General features: G+C 73.2%; 3 protein-coding genes across 3 annotated transcripts; 1 reads left to right on the top strand and 2 right to left on the bottom strand.

The window, feature by feature from the left end:
* Positions 1-2,897: 2,897 nt before the first annotated feature.
* Gpx2 (selenoprotein) lies at positions 2,898-3,470 on the top strand (the record flags this gene model as incomplete). Its single annotated transcript, XM_009042620.1, has 1 exon — positions 2,898-3,470. A coding segment is annotated over one exon (573 nt), but the record flags the coding sequence as incomplete, so codon positions are not given.
* A 10,961-nt stretch (positions 3,471-14,431) lies between these two features.
* AURANDRAFT_72521 (hypothetical protein) lies at positions 14,432-17,726 on the bottom strand (the record flags this gene model as incomplete). Its single annotated transcript, XM_009042571.1, has 2 exons — positions 14,432-15,960; positions 16,215-17,726. The coding sequence occupies 2 exons, from the start codon at positions 17,642-17,644 to the stop codon at positions 14,466-14,468; spliced, it is 2,925 nt and encodes a 974-aa protein (XP_009040819.1).
* A 4,088-nt stretch (positions 17,727-21,814) lies between these two features.
* On the bottom strand, positions 21,815-22,363 carry AURANDRAFT_5450 (hypothetical protein; the record flags this gene model as incomplete). The annotated part of the gene is made up of 1 exon (XM_009042570.1): positions 21,815-22,363. A coding segment is annotated over one exon (549 nt), but the record flags the coding sequence as incomplete, so codon positions are not given.
* Positions 22,364-22,475: the final 112 nt, after the last annotated feature.

Below are 22,475 nucleotides of genomic sequence, written 5' to 3'. Positions count from 1 at the left end.
CGCCGTCTGGCGGCATCGTGCTCTTGGGCAGGAGCTCGTCGACGATGCGGAACCGGATTGACACCGCCCCTTTGTCGACTACAGCCTTGTCCTTTGACACGAGGCTGGGAAGACGAGGCCACCGCACCCCCCGGGAAGACCTTGCTCCAGCTCTGGAGGGCCGCTTCCGGAGGACTAGGGGAAAAAGCATGTGATGATGAGAATCATGCTGAAAAACCCTGGTGTTGTCCGAGTGTCGCACCGGCCCGTAGAAAAAAAAGAAAAGAAAAAATCCGCGGGCCAAAGGCCGCCCGGAGGTCTTCGAGAGCCAACAGCGCCGGCCAGTCAGAGTGCCACGTCGTCCCGAGCGCCGCATCGGTCCGCGGGAAGAGAGCAAAGCCGCACCGGCGCCAGCCAACCAGGGTGCCACGCCTGAGCAGGTGCGAGCATTCGTTAAAATTCCCAAAAAAAAGTCCGCGGCGTCCGGGCCGCCCCGCGCCCCCACGCGCGAACCCGACCGCCGCAGACGCCGGAAAGGGTGTCGGAGCATCCGCGCGCCGCCGCAGTGACGCCGAAGTCCTCGCCCCGGCACCCGCCACCGTGTGGCAGCCCGGCCCGCGCCGCCGCCGCCGACGGGCCGACGAGGGCTGCCCCGCGCGCGCCGCAGGCCGCGGACACCGCGCCGGGGCCGCGACAACCGCGACCGGGGCCCGGGGCCCGCCGCCCGGGGCGCGCGCAGGGCGGGCGCCGAGCCATAGCATCGGAAAAGTAAGCTGGTGCGGCAAGCTCGGCCAAGTCGCGAGAATCTCATCGGGTCGCGCGACTCGTCGGGTCGGGGCGACGCCTCATCGACGCGCCGTCGCGGCCCATGTCCGAGCTCATCGGCGCCCGCGTGGCCCTGACCCAGGGCGCCCACAGCGGCGCCTCGGGGATCATCATCGCGCGCATCAACGACGAGGAGTTCCGCGTGCGCCTCGACTCGGACGTCGAGATCTCGACGAAGCTGCGCGTCGCCCGGCCGGAGCCGGGGCCGGAGCCGGGGCCGGAGCCGGGGCCGCCCCGGCCGCCGCCGCCGCCGCCCGCGGCGCCGCCGCCGGCGACGACCGTCGAGGACGCGATCGGCCTGCTCGCGGGGCTCACGGACGCGTCGCCGCCGCGCCGGCGGCCCGGCCCCGTCATCTACCTCAACGACCCGGGCGCCGAGGCGCGCGAGCGGAACCGGCGGCGCAAGTGGAGCGCCTTCGAGGACCGGCGCCTCCGGCGCGCCGTGGAGCTCCGCGGCGCGGACTGGCAGGCCGTCGCTCGCGAGTTCCACGAAACGGGCCGCAACGCGAAGCAGTGCCGCGAGCGGTGGATGCAGCAGTGCGACCCGGCGCTGAGCCGCGCGCCGTGGACGCGCGCCGAGGACGCGGCGCTCCTCCGCGCGTACGTCGACCACGGCGGCAGGTGGGCGCGCATCGCGCAGGGGCTCCCGGGCCGCACGGACCAGCACGTGAAGCGGCGCTGCAACTCGCTCCGCAACCCGTCGTCGGCCTACGGCCGCGCGCTCTGGGCCGCCGCGGCGCGCGGCGACGCCGCGCCCGCCGCGGCGCGCGCACCGGACGACGCGGACGCGCCGCCGCCGGTCCGCGTCGACGGCGCGGTGCTCGCGCGCATGGCGGCGACGCTGTCCTGCGGCCGCTGCGGCGCGCTCTTCGACGACGCCGCGGCCCTGCCCTGCGGCCACATCTTCTGCCTGGGCTGCGTCGACGCGGCCTTCGAGCGGTCCCACGAGTGCCCGACGTGCGGCGCCGCGTGCCGCAAGAAGGACGTCGTCCCGTCGACGGTGACCAACGCCCTCGTCCGCATCTTCAAGAGCCGCAACGTCGGGGACGCGGGCGGCAGCTTCGCCGTGTAATAAGAGCTGGCCTCCTCTTTGTCGAAGACTTCATGAAGTGTGAGTGAAGTGCTGCGGCAATTCACCACCGGCTACGGCTGCGAATGAGCCGTCGTTGAACAAGCACATCTATGAAGCAATGATGCAGTAATCCGTAGCTAAGAGACGGTCTCTCGTGCGAGCATTTCAGCGGCCGATGATGGAATCTCCACCTTAGAGGACCCCGCGCTCCTCGAATATGCAGCGACGTGCAACGATCCCAGTGGATTTGAGGTCCGCAAACATGTGGGTGAGGCACATGAAAAGACGCGACATCCGGACGATTGCGAGGCGACGCAAACGGGCAGCCCCAGGGGGTGGAATGGGGCGGGGCAGCTTCCCCCGACCCGACTTTCGTTCCCCTTCGAGTCACAGAGCGTCGGGAATCGTTCGTTATGAGGGCGATCAGATGCCCTCGCGGCAGCTCTTCGGCTCGAGCGGATTTGATCGAGATCACCTCACCGGCTCCGGGAGGCGCGCGGCGCCGTGGGCGACACGGTGCTCACCGCGCAATGCATGAGGCCGTATGTGCGAACAAACCCGGACAGCCCCCTCGGGAGCGACATTCCAGGGGGTGTTTCTTCGAAGTTGTTCGCACCAAACGCCCCCTGGAACTAAGTTGGGCCCCTCGTCGGTCGCCCCTCACCGTTAATGGCCGTTCTCGTCATCCACGGGCTGTCCCGACGCGAACTAAGTTGCTCGCCTTCGACCGATGGTCTTTCCCGAGCGACTCGCAGCCGGGCCCAAGGCGCGACATGGTCCACAGACCGAGCGCCGCGCCAAGTCCTGGAACCGCTGCATCGCGCGTCCGAGCCCGGAGCGAGGCGATGCCGTGACGTAAAAACTTCACGGCTTCGCTGCTCTTTGAACCGGTTAACTTTAGCTTAGCCGGCAGAGTCTTCCGCGGACCTCGTCATCATCGTCGTCGTCATCATCGTCGTCGCAGAGCGCCAGCGCCAGCGCCGCCACCATTGCGAAGCTGCTCTCCAGAGTCGCGCGGACCATGGGCGTCTTCGCGAGCAAGGAGCCGCCCTGCGCGCACGTCGGCGGGTTCCACGACCTCATGAGCGAGGACATCGACGGCGCGGAGGTGCGCTTCTCGGCCTTCCGCGGCCAGGTCGTCTGCGTCACGAATTTGGCGTCGAGATGAGGCAAGACGAACAGCCACTACAAGGGCCTCGCGAAGCTCGGCGCGCAGTTCTCGGGCCGCGGCCTCGCGATCGTCGGCTTCCCGTGCAACCAGTTCATGGGCCAGGAGCCGGGCGCCGAATCGGAGATCAAGGCCTTTGCGCGGTCCAGGGGTTTCCTGGACCCGGCGCTCGGCGACGCGTCGGCCGTCGGCGCCTTCAATCTCATGCGTAAGTGCGACGTCTCCGGCGCGGCCGTCGACCCCGTCTTCTCGTACCTGAAGCGGGAGGCGCCGTGCAAGATTTCGTGGAACTTCGGCGCCTACTTTTTGGTGTCGCGCGACGGCGCCGTCGAGGCGCACGAGAACGCGCACCCGCGGGACCTCGCGCCGCGCGTCGAGGCGCTCCTCGGCGCCGTCGACGCCGCGGACGTCGACGTCGCCGCGGACTAGCGGGCGATGGGCGCGCCCCATGACGCCGGCGGCGCCGACACTCGGGCGCCGCCGGCCGACCCGCGCGCCGCCCGTAACGACGCGGCCTTCGTTACCGCGGGGTCGGGGGCGGCCGCGCCTCGGGCACGGGGGCCTCGTAGCGGCCGCGGCGCGTCGTGAAGGCGAGGTCGCCGCGCGCGAAAAGCCAGCCCTCGAGGCCCGCCGGCGGCGGCTCGGGCGTCGCCGCGCCCGTGATCGCGTCGTCGACGAGGGCCTGGAGGTCGAGGAGCGCCGCGCCGGGGAGGTCCGCGGACCCGCGGCCGCAGGCGACGACGAACGCGCGGCCGGCGAGGAGCGCGTTGAGCTTGACGAGGCTCGCGAGGTACTGGACGAGGTCGCCGCCGTCGCGCGCGAGGTCGACGGGCGCGCGCGGGCAGACGAGGTCGCCGGCGAAGAGCATCGCGTCGCGCGCGTACCAGAGGCAGAGCGCGTCCGGCGCGTGGCCCGGCGTCTGCACGACGCGGACGGCGTCGCCGCCGCCGAGGTCCAGCGAGGCGCCGTCGTCGAGCCACGCGCCGACGTCGTAGGGCTCGAGGTCGCGGCGGCCGCGGCGCCGCGCCTCGCGGCGCGCGGCGTCGCGCGCGGCCGCCGTGAACGCGCGGTCGCGGCCGCTCGCGGCGATCGTCGTCGCGGCGCCGAGGCTCCCGTTGCCGCCGACGTGGCGGAGTCCGCCGTCGAGGTTCACGCACGTCCGCGGCCGCGCCGCCGCGTCGAGGCCCGCGGCGCCCATGAGGAAGCCGTCGAGCCAGTCGCCGTAGGGCTCGCCGCCGGCGCCGCTGTCCACGAGGAGCACGCGGCTCGCGCCGACGACGACGTAGAGGAAGACGGGCGCGTCGTCGTCGCGCTCGACGACGAGCCAGACGCGGTCCGTGAGCCGCTCGACGCGCCCGAAGGCGACGGCGCTCGGGTCGCGGCTGAAGGCGGCGCCGGGCACGCCCGCGGCGACCATGGTACGAGCTCGTGTCTTACATGTAAGCGGGGCAGCCCATTGCGTTTTGCGAGGCGGGTTGCAACTTGACGATTGATCGCGATTTGAGGTTGCAGCGCCAATGCTGGATGGAAAACCGGACCCGCCCTGAGTATGGCATGTCCGCGCGGGCCGCGAAGCGAGTCCACGGACTGCGAGTGAGCCCCCGCGCGCCTGGCCCCTCGGAGCTAGATGCCAGCCCGGCCGCCCGTGGCGGTCGCGGCTAGGCTTGGAGTCCCAGTGCCGCAAGGCCTGGTGCCGCAAACCCCCCGGGTAGGCCCTCTAGCTGTTAACCTCTCCTAGCCTAGCAGCACTCGCAATGCACATGGATCTGCGCACGGCCGTGCTCGTCGTCGCGGGCTACGGCTGCTGGCTACAGTGCCGCCTCGCGCTGCTGCGCCGCGCCGTGCGCCGCGGCGAGGACGTCGGCCCGCGATGGCTCGCGCGGTTCAGCGCGGCGGCGAGCGCGTTCATCGCGCGCCACGTCTCCGGCGTGGCCGTCGCGTCCTTCGGCGGCGCGGGCATGGCCTGGCGGGGCGGCCAGGTCGTCTACGTCTGGCACCCGCACGGCTTCATCTCCTTCACGGCGTCGATGATCATGGGCGGCTGGGCCGTGGCGGGAAAACCGCACGGCCGGCCGTGGTACGGCATGGCGCTGCCCGCGCTCTTCGCGCTGCCCTGGCTCGGCGAGCACTTCACGCTGGCCAACGGCCGGCCCGTGGACCGCGCGTCCCTCGAGCGCCTCCTCGGGAGCGGCGCGTCCGTCGCCATCAACCCGGGCGGCGTCCGCGAGCAGGCGGCCACGCGCCACGACCGCGAGCAGGCCTTCTTTTCGAAGAAGCTCGGCTTCGTGCGCCTGGCGATGCGCCACGGCGTGCCCCTCATGCCCCTCTACATCTTCGGCGAGAACCAGATGTACGAGCGCGTCGACGGCTGCGAGCGCGTCACGGCGGCGATCAGGCGGCTCACGGGCCTCACGTTCCCGGTCTGCACGGGCCGCTTCGGCCTGCCCTGGTGCTGGCCGCTGCCCCGCCGGACCGCGCTCCACGTGCGCTGGGGCGACGTAGTCGACGTGGGAGGGCCGAAAGCCGACCCGTCGGACGCCGAGGTCCGCGCCGTCTTCGACGCCTACGTCGCCGAGCTCCGGCGGACCTTCGACGCGCACGCGCCGACGTGCCTCCCGCGCGACGTCGCGGCGCGCGGTCTCAGGGTCGTCGAGCTGTGAGTTCGCAAGTATAAGCTGGATGGCGCCGTGGATGCGCGCGTGGGTCAACATGCGCACAAGTTTCACACCGTCGGCGACCTTGAACTTCAAGTTGAAGAAGCTGGGCAGCACTGCACATGATGTGCGCCCAGGTCGTGGCCCACGGCGGCGACGAGCGGGAGCCGCTGGAGGCCGAGGGCGCGGCGGCGGACCCGTCGGGCTACGAGGGCCTGACGCTCCGGGCCGTCGCCCTGGGCCTCGCCATCGGCACGGTCACGACCCTCGAGAACATCTACTTCGCGCTCAAGTACGGCTGGACCGTGACGAACAACATCTCCGCGGCGATCCTGGGCTACGCGGCGCTGTCGCTCTGGTCGCGGGCGTCCGGCGCGCCGCCGCCGACGGCCCCGGAGACCTGCGTGCTCATGGCGGCCGCCGTCGCGGCCACGGCGATGATCTGGGGCAGCTCGCTGCCCTTCGCGGTCCTGGCGATGCAGGCGGAGCTGCGCGACGCCGTGGGCTTCGAGGGCGACGTCGACACCTGGGCGCCGACGGTGCCGCGCCTCCTGGCCTACTGCGGCGCGCTCTGCTTCATCGGCTTCGCCTTGGCGATCCCGCTGCGGCGGAGGTACGTCGAGGACGAGCCGCTGCCGTTCCCCTACGCCGTCGCCGCGGCGAGGACCATCGAGTCGCTCCACGGCGGCGGCGACGACGGCGCGCCGCGGTTCCTGCTCGCATGCGCGCTGCCCGCGGCGGCCTGGGCCACGGGCGCGTGGTGCTGGAGCGGCGTCGAGCGCCTGGCCGTCTTCGGCCTGCGGGCCCAGGCGCGGCACAAGTGGTCCCTCCACCTGAGCGTGGCGCCCTTCGGCCACGGCTTCATCGTCGACGCGCGCTTCATCCTCTCCGAGGCGCTCGGCGCGATCCTCGCGTCCGGGGTGCTCATCCCGGTCGCCGCGGCGCGCGAGGGCGACTGGTACGCACCGGGCGCGGCGGGCTTCGAGGGCCTCGAGGCCTACTACTACGTCCCCGCCATCTTCGCCATCGCCCTCGACGCCGTCTACCAGGTGCTGCGGCTCGCGGCGCGGCTCCGGCCGCGGCGGAAGCCCCGCGGCGACGACGGCGGCGGCGGCGACCTCGGCGCGGCGCTCCTCGGCGGCGCCGCGGCCCCCGCGGCCTGGCGGCCGCCGACGCGGGCCTGGGTCGCGGCCTGGGCCGCGGCGTCGCTCGTCGCGCTCTTGGCGCTCCCGCCGCTCTTCGGGTGCTCGTACGCGATGACCGCCGTCGCGCTCCTCGCGGCGCCGCTCTGGTCCCTGGGCATCACCGTCGCCGTGGGCACGACGGGGTCGAACGTCGCGAGCTCCTGCGGCAAGGTCATGATCATCCTCTTCGCCGCCTGGTACGGCGAGCCGAGAGTCGTGCCGGTGCTCGCGCTCGGCGCGCTGTCGACGGCCGTCATCGACCAGGCGCTCGACCTCGTGCGCGACTTCAAGACGGCGCACTTGGTGGGCGCGCCGCCGAAGGCCGTCTTCGCCGCCCAGTGCGTCGGCGCGGCCGCGTCCGTCGTCTCCGCGGCGGTCCTGTACGCGTGGTACGTCGACCGCGTGCCGTTGCCGTCGGCCGACCTGCCCTGCGTCATCGCCAAGTCCTACCGGGGCCTCGCCTTCGCCTTCGCCGGCGGCCTCGGCGCGCTCCCGCGCCACTGCCTCGCCCTGTCCGCGGCGACGGGCGCGGCCGCCGTCGGCTTCGACGTCGCGCGGGACCTCGCGCCCGCCAGGGCAGGACAAGGGTGATTCAACGTCGCTTCAACTTGAGTGTTTCGCGCGCGCGCGTTTCGGAAACAGCACCCACGCTTCGAGAGCGCTCCGAGAGATGATCGCTCGTCCAAAAATCAGCCGAAACGAGTGGAAAATGGCCGAGCTAGGAGCCTTTGAAGTTGGGAATTTCGCACTCTTGTCCTGCCCAGGCGCCCGCGCGCGTCGAGCCGATGATCCCGTCGGGCATCGCCTTCGGCGTCGGCCTCATCCTCCTCTCGGGCCAGGTCTTCTGCTCGCTGCTGGGCCTCGGCGTCTTCGCGGCGTGGGGGCGCGTCGCGCCGGAGCACCGCGACCGGCGCGCGCAGCTCTTCGGCGCCGCGCTCCTCGCGGGCGACGGCGTCGCCGGCGTGCTCCAGAGCGTCCTCGAGGCGTCGGGCGTCCAGCCCCCCTGGGTCTTCGCCTACCCGGCCTGGTGGCCCGCCTAAGGGACCTTTTTTGGAGCCGCGGGACGCGAAGGAGCCCGTGTTTTACGCCGGCGGCGCGCGCTCGTCGTGGGGCCAGTCCCGCCGCTGCGCGCGCGCGAGCGCGGGCCGCGCGAGGAAGCGCGCGAAGAGCTCCTCGAAGGCGACGATGCCCGCGACGACGGCCATGGACGCGCCGTCGACGGACATGGTGAACGTGAACGCCTCCTTGAGGAAGCCCGGCAGCGAGTCGTGGACGAGGTGCGTGAAGAGGTTCGGCAGGTCCACCGCGGCGACGAAGACGGCGCAGACGAGCGCGTCCGCCGCCGCGAAGACGCCGAGCGCGTCGACGACGGCCACGGCGGCGTAGCGCAGGACGCGCCCCGGCACGAGGAACGCCCCGAAGACCGCGAGCACGCGGCAGAGCGGCAGCGTCACCGCGAAGAGCACGGCGCGCCGCCGCAGCCCCCCCGCGCGCCGCGGCGGCGCGACGCCCGACGCGGGCTCGTCGACGTCGCGCAGTAAGCCCGCGACGGACAGGGGCCGCTCGTAGGACCGCCGCAGCGACACGCCGACCTGCTCGACCCAGGCCGGCAGGTCGTAGCGCTTGCCGTGGAGGTCCGCGACGGTGAGCGTGGCCTCGAGCTCCTCCGTGAGCGTGAGCACCGGCGGCGCGCGGTCCGAGCCGAGCGCGACGCGCAAGGCGACGAAGAGCGCGAGGAAGCAGACGCAGACGAGCCCCACGGACCACTCCTCGGCCTCCGCCGCGCAGCAGGCGAGCTGCTCCTCGGCGAGGGACGCCGTGCGCGCGTCGCGCCGCGGCGCCGCGGCCTCGCGGCTCTCCGCGGGCCCGCGCGTCTTGTCCTCCGCGGGCTCCGCGGACCACGCGGGCGCGTCGCCGGCGGGCGCCGGCGCCTCGGCGTCGCCGCCGGTCCACGCCGGCGCGCCGTCGGCGAGGAGCGGCGCCGCGGCGTCCGTCGCGCCGTAGGCCGCGTCCTTGTGTTGGGGCGGCGCGGCGTCGCCGACGAGGAGGCTCAGGACGACGTGGCAGAGGAGCTGGGAGCCGCAGACCGCCGCCGTGTACCAGAAGACGCCCCGGCAGGGCCGGGACCGGAAGGCGAAGTCGAAGTCGACGGACACGGGCTCGACGGCCGTCTCGTTGCCGCTGCCCGGCCGCCGCGCGGCCGCGAGGTCGTCGTAGGCCAGGCCGAAGCGCCCGCAGGCGACGAGCACGGCGACGATCATGACGTCGACGAAGGCGAAGCGGCCCAGGTACGTGAGGAGATGCCAGCGCGGCCGCAGGGGGCCGCCCCGGCTCGCGACGACGCCGCACGCGACCGCGCCGAGCTTCAGGTGCGGCCAGACGCCGCTGAGGCCGCCCACGACGGCCGCGAGGACGTAGGACTCGCGGTCGTAGAGCTCGCGCGTCGTCCGGAAGACGTTGAACTTGCCCCGGATGCGCTTGCCGTCGTCGAAGAGCGTGAGCTGGCGGCCCAGGGCCCGGAGGGCGACGCTGTAGCGCGCGTCGCAGGCGATGGCGAAGGACGGCACGAGCTGCGCGTGGAGCGTCGCCACGGACATGGCCGCGAGCGCGACGATCGCACCGGCCCGCGCCGCGGCGAGGAGCGGCGGCGACAGCGGCGAACGCCGCGCGAGGTCCGCGGCCTCGTCCATAGGGGGGCTGCCCGCACTCGGAAGTCCGCGACGCTACACTCGCCGCGCGAGGTCCGCGGCCGCGTCCATAGGGGCTGCCCCAGTTCGGAAGTCCGTGACGCGAAGTGCACCTTCGCTCGGTGCCGTCACCCGCTTCACCTCCGGCGCGAAAAAGTACCCGTCGGGCTGCCCCCCGGGTGGAGGGAGTTCTGCTCGGGTGGACGCGCTCCACCGCGGGGACCATGGGCAACACGATGACGAATTCGTCCGGGGGCGGCGCGGGCGGCGGGGTCCCCCCCACGGGCCCCGCGCGGCCCGTCATCGCCACGGCCATGGCGGCCAACGGCTTCGACGACGGCCCGCCGGCGGTCTTCGCGGAGGCCGTGCCCGTCTTCGCGGACGGCGCGGCGCTGCCCCCGGCCCCGGACGCGCCGTCCCCCGACGGCGCGCCGCCCCTGAACCGCATCGTCGCGAGCCTGCGGCGCGAGCTCGGCGTCGCGGGCACGGTCGCGCAGGTCGTCGACCAGGCGTGCCAGCACCTCGGCGTCGACGGCGCGAACCGGTCCCTGCTCGAGCGCGCGCGCGCGTGCTGGGACACGCTCCACGGCGCCGCGAGCGGGGCCCAGGCGAGCGCGCCGCCGCCGCCGCCGCGGAGCCGGTCCATGACGCCCGAGCGGTCGCGGTCCGCTAGCTCTTCCGGCGGCCGCTTCTGGGGCCAGAGCTCGGGCGCGGCGGCGGCGGCGGCGCCCTGGGCGTCGGGCCAGGGCGCGCCGCGGGCCGCGGGCCAGCTGCCCCTCCAGTACGACCTCGCCGTCGGCGACCTCGTCGTCGCCGCGACGGCGTGGAAGCGCGTCATGGTCGGCGACCGCGGCGTCGTCGTCGGGCCCTGCGAGGACTCGTCGGAGAAGGCGCCGCACAAGCGCTGCCGCATCAAGTTCGACGACGGCAAGGGCACCTACGTCTACACGAAGGGCCAGCAGGCGCGCCGCGCGCCCATTTTGGGCGGCCACGCGCTGGGCGGCGTGGATTCCGACCGCCGGTTCGGGGGGTCCCCACCAAACTTGAGAACTCTCGAGCTCGGTCACATCGACGTCGATTCGGCTGATTCTTGGACGAATCGATCGCTCTCGTCAAGTTCTCGAAGCACAGCGACATACTGTGTTCCACACCGTTCGATCGCGCGCACATTGAAGTCGGGTTGAAGATTTGGCATCCGCGCAGGTGCTGGGCGACTGCGTGCTCGCGACGGCCGCGCGGCCGCGGAAGTTCAACGTCGGCGACCGCGGCGTCGTCGTCGGCCGGGGCCGGTCGCGGTCCCTGCGGGACGCGCTGCTCGTGCGCTTCCCCAACGGCGTCGAGGCCGAGGTGTCCGCGGGCGCGGACGTGCGCGCGGCGCCCGTCGTCGTCGTGCCCGGCGCGCCCGCGATTTTGAAGGGCGACGTCGTCCTCGCGTCCGTGGACTACGAGGCCGTCACCGTCGGCGACCGGGGCGTCGTCGTCGGGCCCTGCAGCGACCCCGCGATGTCGCGCGCGGACCTCCGCGTGCTCGTCGACTTCGAGAACAAGGCCGCGTACAACTACCGCTGCGACACGCAGCTCCAGCTCGCGCCGCTCCTCGAGGGCACGAACTTCGTGCGCGGCGACGAGGTCGTCGTCGGGCCGGCCCTGGGCAAGAAGGTCCGCGGCGTCGTGCTCGGGCTCGGCCGCCGCGCGGGCGCGCTCGCCGTCGACGTCGCCAACGGCGCGCCGGCCAAGGACGTGCCCCTGGGCCACCTCAAGCACGCGCCCCTCGTCGCCGGGGCGCCCCACTTCGCCAAGGGCACGCGCGTCGTCGCCAAGGTCGCCTACAACGCGGTCCGCGTCGGCGACCGCGGCGTCGTCGTCGGGCCCTGCAACGTGCTCACGATGCCCAACGCGGCGAAGCGCGTCCTCGTCGACTTCGGCCGCAAGGGCCTCTACAACTACGCCGTCGACACGCAGCTCACGTTCGTCCACGGCGACGAGGCCGACGCGACCGACGGCGCCTTCGACGGCGGCGCGGGCGCGATCTAGGACGCGCGCGCGCATATGTTACCCCCGCCCCACGTGGATCTCTCCCGGGGGTGCGCCGGCGCGGCGGGGGTGCTCACGCGAAGGTGAGCGTGTCGAGCTTGGCGAAGGCCGCGCCGCCGCAGCCGGCGAAGGACACGGCGACGTCGACGGCGCCGTCCGCGGACGCCGGCGCCGCGAGGGCCGCGGCGCCGAGGGCCGCGCCGCAGGCGACGGTCGCGTACATGTCCCAGGCGCCCGTGGGCGCGAGGGCGCAGGTCGCGAGCGGCGTCCCCGCGACCGCGAGCGTCGCGGCGCCCGCGCACTCGCCGCCGTTCGCGAAGGTCAGGTTGAGCGCGACGCTGCCGCCGAGGCTCGCGCGGTCGACGCGGTAGGCGACGGCGGCCCCGTCCGCGACGTCGCCGACGACGAAGCCCGTCGTCGAGCCGCCCTGGGTCGTGCGCGCGCCGTCGACGCGGTGGTACTGCTCCGCGGGCAGCGGCGCGCGCGCGTCGCGGGGCCCGACGCCGGCCGCGGTGATCTCGACGGGCGCGATCGTGCCGTCGTCGCGGTAGTGCACAAAGGCCGCCACCGTGTCGCGGAAGCCGCCCGTGGGCGCGTCGCTGTGCGAGTAGTCGTTCGAATAGAAGTACCACTGGCCCAGGTGCTCGACGAAGCTCGAGTGGCGGTCGTAGTAGATGTGGTGCGAGAACCTGCGCTCGCGCGGGTTTCCCGGTCCAAGTCGCCGCGGGACGCCGGCGAGCGCCAGCGCTGCGACCGCTCCGCCGTCTGGTTGCCGACCATGAATGCTTTTTCGACGAGGTCCGCCTCGATGATGCAGCCCTTGTACTGGTACGGGCCGAAGACCTCGGACGCCGTCGCGTAGAAGCAGCCCCACGACAGGTAGTAGAGGTCGCCGCGCTTGTGCAGAAAGGGCTTGTCGTCGGCCTTGCCGTAGCCGAAGTGGCCGAGCACGCCCTTGACGGACAGGTGGCGCGGCGGCTCGTAGGAGATCATGTCGTCGTGGAGCTCCGCCGCGTAGTAGCACGCGTCGTCGGGCTGGTTCGCGCCGTCGCAGGCGCCGAAGACGATATAGTGGCGCCCGTCGTCGTCGCGGAGCACGCCCGGGTCCCGGATGTTCGTCGGCGGGCTGAGGGAGGAGCCGTTGGCGAGGAGGAAGTCGCCGAGCGGGTCCCGCCAGGGGCCCGTCGGGGCGTCGGCCTCGAAGACGGCGATCTGTTTGCCGCCGATGGACACGTACCAGTAGTACCTGCCCTTGTGCTCCGCGGCGTCCGTCGCCCACAGGCTGTTCGTCTCCTTGAGCGACTCGGGCGTCCAGGCCGGCAGGCCCTGGCTCGACACGTTCGTCCAGGGGCCGCCGGGGTAGGGCGCGGTCCAGATCCACCAGTCGCCGCCGCAGCAGCCCGACGCCCCCTGCTCGATGAGATCGTGGGTGCTGTACATGTAGAGCGTGCCGTTGAAGACGTGCACGTGGGGGTCCGCCATGCCCGTGTGCGGCACCAGCGGGTTCGTGGCGGCGGCCAGCAGCGGCGCGAGCACCACGAGTCCGCGATGCGCCATCCGATCGCTTCTGATGTCGATCAAGAAGCCTCTGCAAGTGCACTGAACTTGGCCTTTACTTGAATACTTCGGCGGGGCTAATCCCAGTTCGAACCCAGCGGCCACAGTTGGCCGCAGCTCGAACTTGCGCTTCCAAGCGCAGCGTCCCACCACCGCGATCAGCATGGCTCTCACCGACACCACCAATTCGACCGCATCCACGCGCGCCGACCTCGAGAAGAAGACCGTGCCGGAGCTCAAGACCCTCTGCAAAGCAGCAGGCGTGCCGATGACCGGCGCCAAGGGCGTGCTCGTCGGCTACCTCCTGGACCCCGCCAACAACCAGAAGGGCAAGCGCAAGGCCGCGGGCGGCGCTTCCGGCGGCCAGAGCAAGGCCGCCAAGGCCGCGCGCGCCATGGCCGGGCCCTGGAGCGCGACGGAGGAGCCGGGCGTCGACCCCGCCCAGGCGGAGGCGTCGCTGCGCCGCTTCGTCAACTCCTGTGCGTCGCACGTCGACGCGCGCGGAGCCGGCGTCCCCATGCGCGCGCGCGCCGCTTCGTTTCGACGTCTCGACGCGCGACGCTTCGCCTCCGCCCGACCGCCTCCCCGTTCGCGCAGGAACTGGCACGATTGCTACGAGTCGACGGGCCTGCTCCTGCACAAGTACATGGAGGACTGCCTCGAGCGCGCCGAGGCCTGCATCGCGGTCGCGCGCAAGGGCGAGGGCTACGACCTCTGCCACCGCACGCTCTGCGCGGTCGCCGACACGTGGGACGACATGCGGGCGATTCCGTTCCGCGGCTGCCCGCGCGAGGACATCTCCAACGGCGACTTCGGCTCCATCGGCGTCGGCGAAGGCCAGTTCAGCACGGACGACCCGGAAGAGCTCGCGACCTTCGCGCTGCCGCTCGTCCTCGCGCTCGCGGCGGCCGACGACCGCGTCGCGGACGGCGCGCTCCAGCGCATGCTCAAGGACTGCGTCGACCACGGCTGCAACGACCCCCACGAGGCCTCCGAGTCCGAGCGCGGCTTCGAGCTGCCGGCGAAGGTCGACTTCGAGCTGTCGGCGAAGGTCGCCGAGGGCCGCGAGCGTCTCGCGGGCATCTTCGCGGACACGGCCTCCTGGGCGAATCTGCCGTCCTGGAAGCCCAAGCACAAGATGCGCCGCGCCATCGACCGCCGCTTCGACGGCCCCAAGCACCTCCGCACGCGCGGCAGCTTCGGCTTCGGCGACTACTGAGCCCCGATGCGCGCGGCCGCCGTCCCCAAGCACCGGCCCGCGGGCGTAGGCGCCGGATGACTCGACTTAGGCGAGGGGGGGGCCTCTCAGAGATTCGGGATGAAGACGTTGAAGCCGTCGAGCGCCGTCGTCATGCAGAGGCCCGGGATCTGGGGGTGGTACTTGACCTCCTTGGGGTCGCGGAGGCCCTGGTGGACGAACATGAGCTGGGGCGGCACGCCGAACTCGGACGCGCCGCTGGGGATGCCCGGCGGCGTGTCGTCCTCGACGGACAGGTCCCAGAGCGAGACCGCGTCCGCGGCGCCGGCCGCGCAGACGGCGAGCGCGGACTCGTCGTGGGGGTCCCAGGCCACGGAGCAGACGTGGCCGCCCTTGTGGTAGTCGAAGAGGCCCACGGGCTTGGCGTCCTTCCCAAAGGCCCGCAGGTCCCAGACCCGCGCGACGCCGTCGTCGCCGCCCGTCGCGACGAGGTACGCGACGGCGCTGTTCCACGACATGGCGTTGACGTCGTCGGCGCCGTGGGCGCCGTCCAACGCGAGCATGGGCCGGTCGCCGTGGCGCGCGTCGAAGACGCGGAGCGCCGCGGACGCCGCGCCGCAGGCCATGAGCACGGTGGGCTCCGTCGGCGAGAACGCGACGTCCTCGACGGCGCCCGGGCAGGCCCAGCGCGCGACGACGGCGGCGCCGCGGCCGTCGAGCGCGGCGTCGAGCACGGCGACGCCGCCGTCGTCGCCGCCGCACGCGAGGCGCGACGGCTCGAGCGGGCTCCACTGGAGCGCGTAGCCGGGCGCGGCCCGCGTCGCGGCCGCGAAGGGGTCCCGGGCCTTGAGCCCCGCGGGCCTCGGGCCCGAACGGTGCGGCGCGCAGAGCGCGGCGCACTCGTCGCGCGCGTCCCAGAGGCGCACCGTCGCGTCGTCGGACCACGTCGCCACCAGACCCGGCGACGGCTTCGAGCAGGCGACGCGCCGCGCGACGCCGGGGTGGGCGAAGGCGACGTGCTCCGCCGTCGCCGGCCGCGCCTCGTCGTCGTCGTCGTCGTCGTCGGACGCGTCGCTGTCCTCGACCTCCATGCGCCCCAGGCCCTCGAGCTTGAGGAACGTCAGCTTGTTCGCCTCGCCCGGGCCCGCCTGCGTGCCCGTCGCGGCGAGGAGGTCGTGGGGGAAGCGCGTGCGGCCGCCGCCGCCGCCGTCGGGCACGAGGTCGAAGGAGAGGCAGGGCCAGTCGCTGCCGAGGCGGTGGAGCATCTTGTACGCGCGCGGGTCGCACTCGAGGTCGCCCTCTCCCTCGACGTTCTTCCGCGGGTCCCAGGATAGCTGCGTCTCCTGCTCCCGCCCGTCGGCGGCGACGGCCGCGCGCACGGCGTCCTCGTCCATCTCCTCGTCGTCGCCGCCCATGGCCTCGTCCTCGACGATGAACTCGTCCTCGGCCTCGTCCTCGAACTCCAAATCGCTGTCCTCCATGGCGTCGGCCGCCGGCGGCGGACCGCCGGACCGCTTCTTCTTCTCCGACGACGGCGGGCCGCCGGACCCGCGCTTCGACGCCGCGGCGTTGCCGCGGCGCTGCTGCATGGCGGACATCCTCCTGCTCGTATATCGCCGGATGGCACTGGCGGCCGCGACGCTGCACGACGCGGCGCCCGTGGCGGCGGCGGCGGCTGGCTTCGGTCGTCGCCAACTCGGACGACGGGCTCGTGCTGCGGCCGCGCCGCGGCCGACGATCGGCGCCTCCCACGCCGTCGGCGCCGCCACGCGCGCCTCCCCGCCGACTCGGGCACGACTCGGCAGCCGCGGCCGACGCCGCGGAACCACACGCCTCCGCGCTAGGGCGCCCCTTACCCGGGCGCGTCGCGCTTGCGCTTCGCGCGGGGGTCGGCGTTGGCCCAGGCCTTCTTCGTCGTCTTCGCGAGGAGCCAGGGGGGCACGTCGGCGCAGCCCGTCTGCTTGGCGATGTTCGCGACGGCGCGCAGTCCCGCGGCGTCGTCGCTCGTGTACAGCGTCAGCGCGCGGCCGTTGCGGCCGTTGCGGCCGACGCGGCCGACGCGGTGCACGTAGTCCGCCGCCGACGCCGGCGCGTCCAGGTTGACCACCGTCTCCAGCGCCCGCAGGTCGAGGCCGCGGCTCGCGACGTCCGTGCACACGAGGAACCACGACGTTCCCTTTCGGAAATCTCTCAGCGCGTCCGCGCGCTGCCGCGGGCCCAGCCCGCCGTGGAGGCGGCCCGCGCGGTAGCCCAGCGCGCGGAGCCGCGCCGCCGCGGCGTCGGCCGCCGGCGCGCACCGCGCGAAGACGAGGCAGGGGGGCCGCGCGAAGCCCTCGCGGATCGCCCGCGCCAGCGCTTCGACCCGCTTCCCGTCCTCGCCGACGTAGGCGAAGCGCTGCTCCACGAGGGGCGGGCCCAGGCTCGGCAGCACGCCGAGCACCACGCGGTCCGCGCGCAGGCAGTTCGCCGCCAGCTCGCGGACGCCCTCGTTCATCGTCGCCGAGAAGAGCGCCGTCGCGCACTTTTTCGGCCTCGCGCCCAGCACCGCGTCGACGTCGGCGACGAAGGCGTTCGGCGCCCGCGTCGACGCGTCCGCGAGCCCCGCCGTCGGCGTCAGATCCAGGAGCTTGTCCGCCTCGTCGACGAAGAGGCGCCGGAGCGCGCTCGCGGCCTTGGGCGTCGCTTCGTAGAGCTCGCGGAGCGGCGCGGGCGTCGACACGAGCACGGAGCTCCGCGCCACGACGTCGCCGCTCCAGGGCGCCGCCGCGACGGCGTCCTCGACGCCGCAGCCGCGCAGCACGCGCGCCGCCTCGCGCGCGATCTGCGCGACGAGCTCGCGCGTCGGCGCTAAGATCGCGACGGCGGGGAATTTAGGCGTTTTTTTCTCCCGCGCGAGCAGGAAGGCCGCCGCGGGCACGACGAAGGCGCCCGTCTTGCCCGAGCCCGTCGGCGCCGTCACGAGCGCGTCGCGGCCCGCGGCGAGCGCGGGGCACGCCTGCGCCTGCACGGAAGTAGGTTCTTGCCACGCGCACGCCTCGAGCGCGGCCCGGAGCCGGCCGTCGAGGTTGCCGTCGTCCCAGGACGCCCAGGGCCGCGGCACGGCGTCCTCGCTCTCCACGCGGAGCCGCAGGCGCTTCCGGAAGGCGCGCACGTCGTCGTCGGACCACGGCGCGGGCGCGCCGGCGTCGGCCGCGGCGCCGGCGGCTTTCGTGCGCGATTTCGGCGCGGGCGTCGGCGGCGCCGGCGGCTCCGGCGCGTCGCCGAAGAAGTCGAGCGATGCGGCCATTTGCTAACGTGGTCCTTTTCAGCGCTGGCAGGCCCTTCTCATAAGCGATCGCGCCCCACCATCGGCACCAACATCGCCATCAAGCTTCGCCGACTTGCAGTGGCAAGCATATGGGCGCCGGGTTTCTCGACCGCTAGCAGGCCCTTCTGAGCACCAAACACACTACAAAGGCAGCCATGAAAAACGCCCTGAAGCTCTGCCTCATCGCTGTCATCGCCGCGCCCGCCATCGTCGCGGCGCTGAGCGCCCGCCCGCCGCCGCCGCCGAAGCGCGGCAAGAGCAAGGGCGGCAAGCACAAGCGGCGCAACAAAGCGGTGGAGGCGCCGTCTGCGTCGGCGAGCATCGAGGACCGCGAGGCGCGCCTGCGCGCGCGCTTCGCCTCCTGGAGCGGCGGGGACGACGACGACGACGACGACGACGCCGCGGCGCCGCCGCCGGCGGCGGCGAAGCCGCCGGCCGAGGCGCCGCGAAGCCTCGGCGGCTGGGGCCGCGAGGCGCGGCCGGCCTTCGGCGACGACTTCCTCATCCGCCGCCGGCGCGGCGCCGCCGCGGAGCCGGCGGCGCCCGCCGCGGCCGCGCCGCGCGACGAGGCCGCGCCGCGCGAGACCGCCGCGCCGCGCGAGAAGAAGAAGGAGAAGAAGAAGAAGAAGCCGCGGCCCGTCGACGACGCCCTGGCGGCGCTGGGCCGCCGCGCGGCCTTCGCCGACGCCCCGGGCCCCGCGCGCGACGAGGCGGCCGCGGCGCCGGAGACGTTCGAGGCGTGGGACCTGCCGGCGTCGACGGCCGCGGCGCTGGCCGCCGCGGGCTTCGACGCGCCGACGCTCGCGCAGTCTGCGCTCTGGCGCGCGGACCCGGCGCGCGACGCCCTGCTCGCGGCGCCGACGGGCGGCGGCCAGGGCAGCAAAAGAGAGCGAAATTCCCAACTTCAAAGGCTCCTTTCTCGGCCGTTTTCCACTCGTTTCGGCTGATTTTTGGACGAGCGATCATCTCTCGGAACGGTCTCGAAGCGTGGATGCTTTTTTTGGAACGCGCGCGCGCGGAACACTCACGTTGAAGCGACGTTGAATCACTCTTGTGCTGCCCAGGCGGCGGCAAGACGCTCGCGTTCCTGCTGCCCGCGCTCGCGGCCGTCGACCCGCGCGACGCGGCCGTCCGCGTGCTCGTCGTCGCGCCGGGCCGCGAGCTCGCCGTGCAGATCGCCGACGCGGCCGCGACGTTCTTCCCGGACCTCGAGGTCGCCGCGATCTTCGGCGGCGCGAACGCGGGCCGCATGCGCGACCGGCTCAAGAAGCGGAAGCCCCAGGTCGTCGTCGGCACGCCCGGCCGCCTCGCGGAGTTCGCCCTCGACGGGAGCCGGCCGCTGAAGCTGGGCCGCGTCGCGGCGATCATCGTGGACGAGGCCGACGCGACGGCCGCGGCGCCGTTCGTCGACGATTTGGAGGCGGTCCTCGGCGCCGCGCCGCGGACCGCGCGGCTCGTCTGCGCGTCCGCGACGGCGCCCGCGCTGCTCGACGGCGACGCCGCGTCGACCTTCGCGCCGACGGTGCGCGACCGCGCGAGAGACGCGCTCCTCGTCGACGCGCGCGCGGCGGCCGGCGTCGTCGCGGGCGCGCTGCGCGCGGGCGCGCGGCACGGCCGCGTGACGATCAGGGACGACCGGAGCGCCCTGGAGGCGCTGCGCCGCGTGCTCCGCGCCGACGACCCGCCCTGCGAGGCCGCCGTCGTCTTCGTCAACGACGGCGACGCCGCGATCGCCGTCGCGAACGCGCTCCGCACGCGGTGCAACGTCGACGCGCTGCCCCTCGCCGGCGCCGTCTCCGGCGACGACCGCGCGAAAGCCGTGCGCCACCTCGCGGCGGGCGCCGCGCCGGCCGTCGTCGTCGCGACGGAGGTCGCCGCGCGCGGCCTCGACGCGCGCCGCGTGACGCACGTCGTCAACCACGACTCGCTGCCGTCGACGCCGGCGCACTACGCGCACCGCGCGGGCCGCTGCGGCCGCGCGCCGGGCGCGCCGGCCTTCGTCGTCTCCCTCTGCCGGTCGCGCGAGGCGCGCGTGCTCGACGGCTTCGCGCGCGAGCTCGACGTGCCCATCCACGACCTCGAGCTCGCCGGCGGCGCGCTGTTCCTCGCTGATAAGACCCCGCCTTAGGCGATATTGCCGCGGACGTCGGCCTTGTTGTCCCGGTCCGCCAGCGCGCTCAGGTCGTTCTTCGCGAGGGACGTGTCGGGCCCGCCCTTGACGGCGACGCCCGTCCACGTGTCCTTGTCGTCGTAGAAGCGGCTCTCGCCCTGGGTGCCGGAGTTCTTCACCTGGGCGTGGGAGATGATGAAGGCCTCGAAGTCACCGGGCGCGACGCCCTTGAGGTCCGCGATCGCGGCGAGCATCTGCTTGAAGATGTCGACGCCGATCTTCTTGTGCTTGCCCGCGGCCTTGCTCCAGACCATGTCGATCTGGGGCGCGGCGAACTTCTTCTTGTCGACGACGCCCTTGGTGTCCTTGCAGAACTTGGCGAAGATCGTGTTCGTCATCTGGTCGACGCGGTAGATTTTGCAGAAGTTGGCGAAGACCTCGTCGATGGAGCCGCCGCCACCGCCTGCCGCGTCCTCCTTGCGCCGCGAGTTGCCCCGCTGGATGGCCTGGAGCTTGCCCGCGGCCTTGGCCTTGTCGTCGGCGGGCGCGGCGAGCAGCTTCTGGACGTCGGCGACGTTGACCGTGCCGCCCTTGCTCAGGGCGCCGAGCTGCGACGCGATGGCGTCGTAGGCGGCGATCTTGTCCTGGTCGCTCGCCGAGGCGCCGGCGCCCATGGTCGCCGGGCGACGCCGCGTCGATCGCGGTGCGTCTCGAGAGCGCGCTAGCAGCCCCGGAGTTTTTGGCGCGTCGGCACTTCAAGAATCCCCGCCCGTAAATCGTCCACGGTGCACCGGTCGTTGCCCTTATCACCGCGCGGCCTTGACCTTGTCCGTGAGGTTCGACGACGACGGGCGGCGCGCCGTGGCGCCGAGCTGGGCGGCGTGGCAGGCGCCCTCGAGGGCGTACCACCAGGGCTCCAGGTCGCCGGCGGACTTGTCGTCGACGGCCGCGAGGTACCAGGTCCGGTCGCCCGTGACGAGCGCGAGGCCCGCGGCGCGCTTGCCCTTCTCGCCCGCGTCGGCCGTGCGGCGCTTCATCTCCGTGACGGCGCCGAGGCGCACGGCGCCCTTGTAGGGCCGCGCGGCCGCGCCCGCGACGAGGTCGCGGAACTTGTCCTCGTCCTTGAAGTACATGAGCACGGGCTCGTCGGGCGGAGGGATCTCGCCCTCGACGTCCGTGCAGGTGACGCCGCTGAAGAGGGCGAAGTAGCGCTTGCGCCAGGCCGTGTTGATCTCGCCGCGCTTCCGGAGCCAGCCCGCGTGGAGCGGCGTGTGCGAGTTCGGCTGCTTCGCGGCCTGTGGTGATTCAACGTCGCTTCAACGTGGGCGTGCCGCGCGCGCGCGTTCCGTAAACCGCATCCACGCGTCGGGAGCGCTCCGAGGGATGATCGCTCGTCCAAAAATCAGCCGAAACGAGTGGAAAGCGGCCGAGCGAGGAGCCTTTGAAGTCGGGACGTTCGCGCCCGTTTCCCGCCCCGTTCGCGGCCTTCCACTTGTCCGCGGCCGGCGCGACGACGCCGCCGTCGCCGGCGGCCGCCGCGCTCAGGCGCCGCTGGCGCGCCGCGGCCGCGGCCTTGGCCGCCGTGAGCGCCGCGCCGCCCGCGGGCAGCGCCTGGGCAGGACAAGAGAGATGCAACGTCGCTTCAACGTGAGTGTTCCGCGCGCGCGCGTTCCGGGAAAAGCATCCACGCTTCGAGACCGTTCTAAGAGATGATCGCTCGTCCAAAAATCAGCCGAAACGAGTGGAAAACGGCCGAGATATGAGGCTTTGAAGTTTGGAATTTCGCTCTCTTGTCCTGCCCTGGGCAGCGCCTCCTCCTCGGCGCGGAGCGCCGCGGCCCAGGCCTGCGCGTCGGAGACGTCGCGCGCGCGGAGGCGGATCGCGTCCGCCGTGCCCTGGCTCGGCCCCGCCGACGTGTGCTTCATGGACTTGATGGGCCGCCGGGGCCCGGCGGGCGCGCCGGCGTCGTCCTCGCGCGCGACGAGCGTGAACTCGCGGCCCGGCGCCGCGCCCAGGGGCTTGAGCACCTCCAACCCCTGGTCCAGGGGCACGATGGCCCGCGGCGGCTTCTCGGCGACGTCGGCGTCGCCCGGCGACAGGAAGTAGTAGAGGCAGCCGTCGTTGAGCACGAACCAGAGCTTCCGCCAGCGGTGCTTCACGGAGAAGAGGCCCTTGTCGTTGCACTTCTCGAGCCAGCCGGCCTTGCGCGCGCCCATGTAGGTGATGAGCTCCGACTCGTAGAGGTCGCCCTCGTCCATCTTGATCTCCTCGCGCTTCACGCCGTCGTACAGCGCCTCGAGCAGCGCCCGCGGCAGGTCCGCGCCGCCCGCGTCGATGCCCCGGTTGTTGGACACGAAGCCGTCGCGCGTCATGCGGTCCGCGTCCTTGATGTTCTGGGAGTGGAGGTCCGTGTTGAGCATGACGAGGGAGAAGCTCAGGACGTACGCCGCGTCCTCGCTGTACGGCCAGGGCTCGGCGCTCTCCGGCGGGTTCGCCCTCTTGAAGGCCCGCGCGAAGCCCTCCATGACGCGGTCGATGCACTGCGCCTCGCCGGGGAGCCGGAACTTGCGCAGCAGCACGCGGAGCGCGCCGTCGAGCGTCGCGCCGGGGCCCAGGTCGCCGCCGAGCAGGCCCAGCCACGCGTCGAACGTGGGCGTCGCCAGCGGGTGCGTGCCGCCGAAGAACTCGCCCACGCGCCGC

The sequence above is a fragment of the Aureococcus anophagefferens genome (genome assembly GCF_000186865.1).
Source record: "Aureococcus anophagefferens unplaced genomic scaffold AURANscaffold_34, whole genome shotgun sequence".
NCBI lineage: Eukaryota > Pelagophyceae > Pelagomonadales > Pelagomonadaceae > Aureococcus > Aureococcus anophagefferens.
The sequence above is the reverse complement of the archived record's forward strand: the minus strand, read 5'-3'. Positions and strand labels throughout refer to the sequence as shown.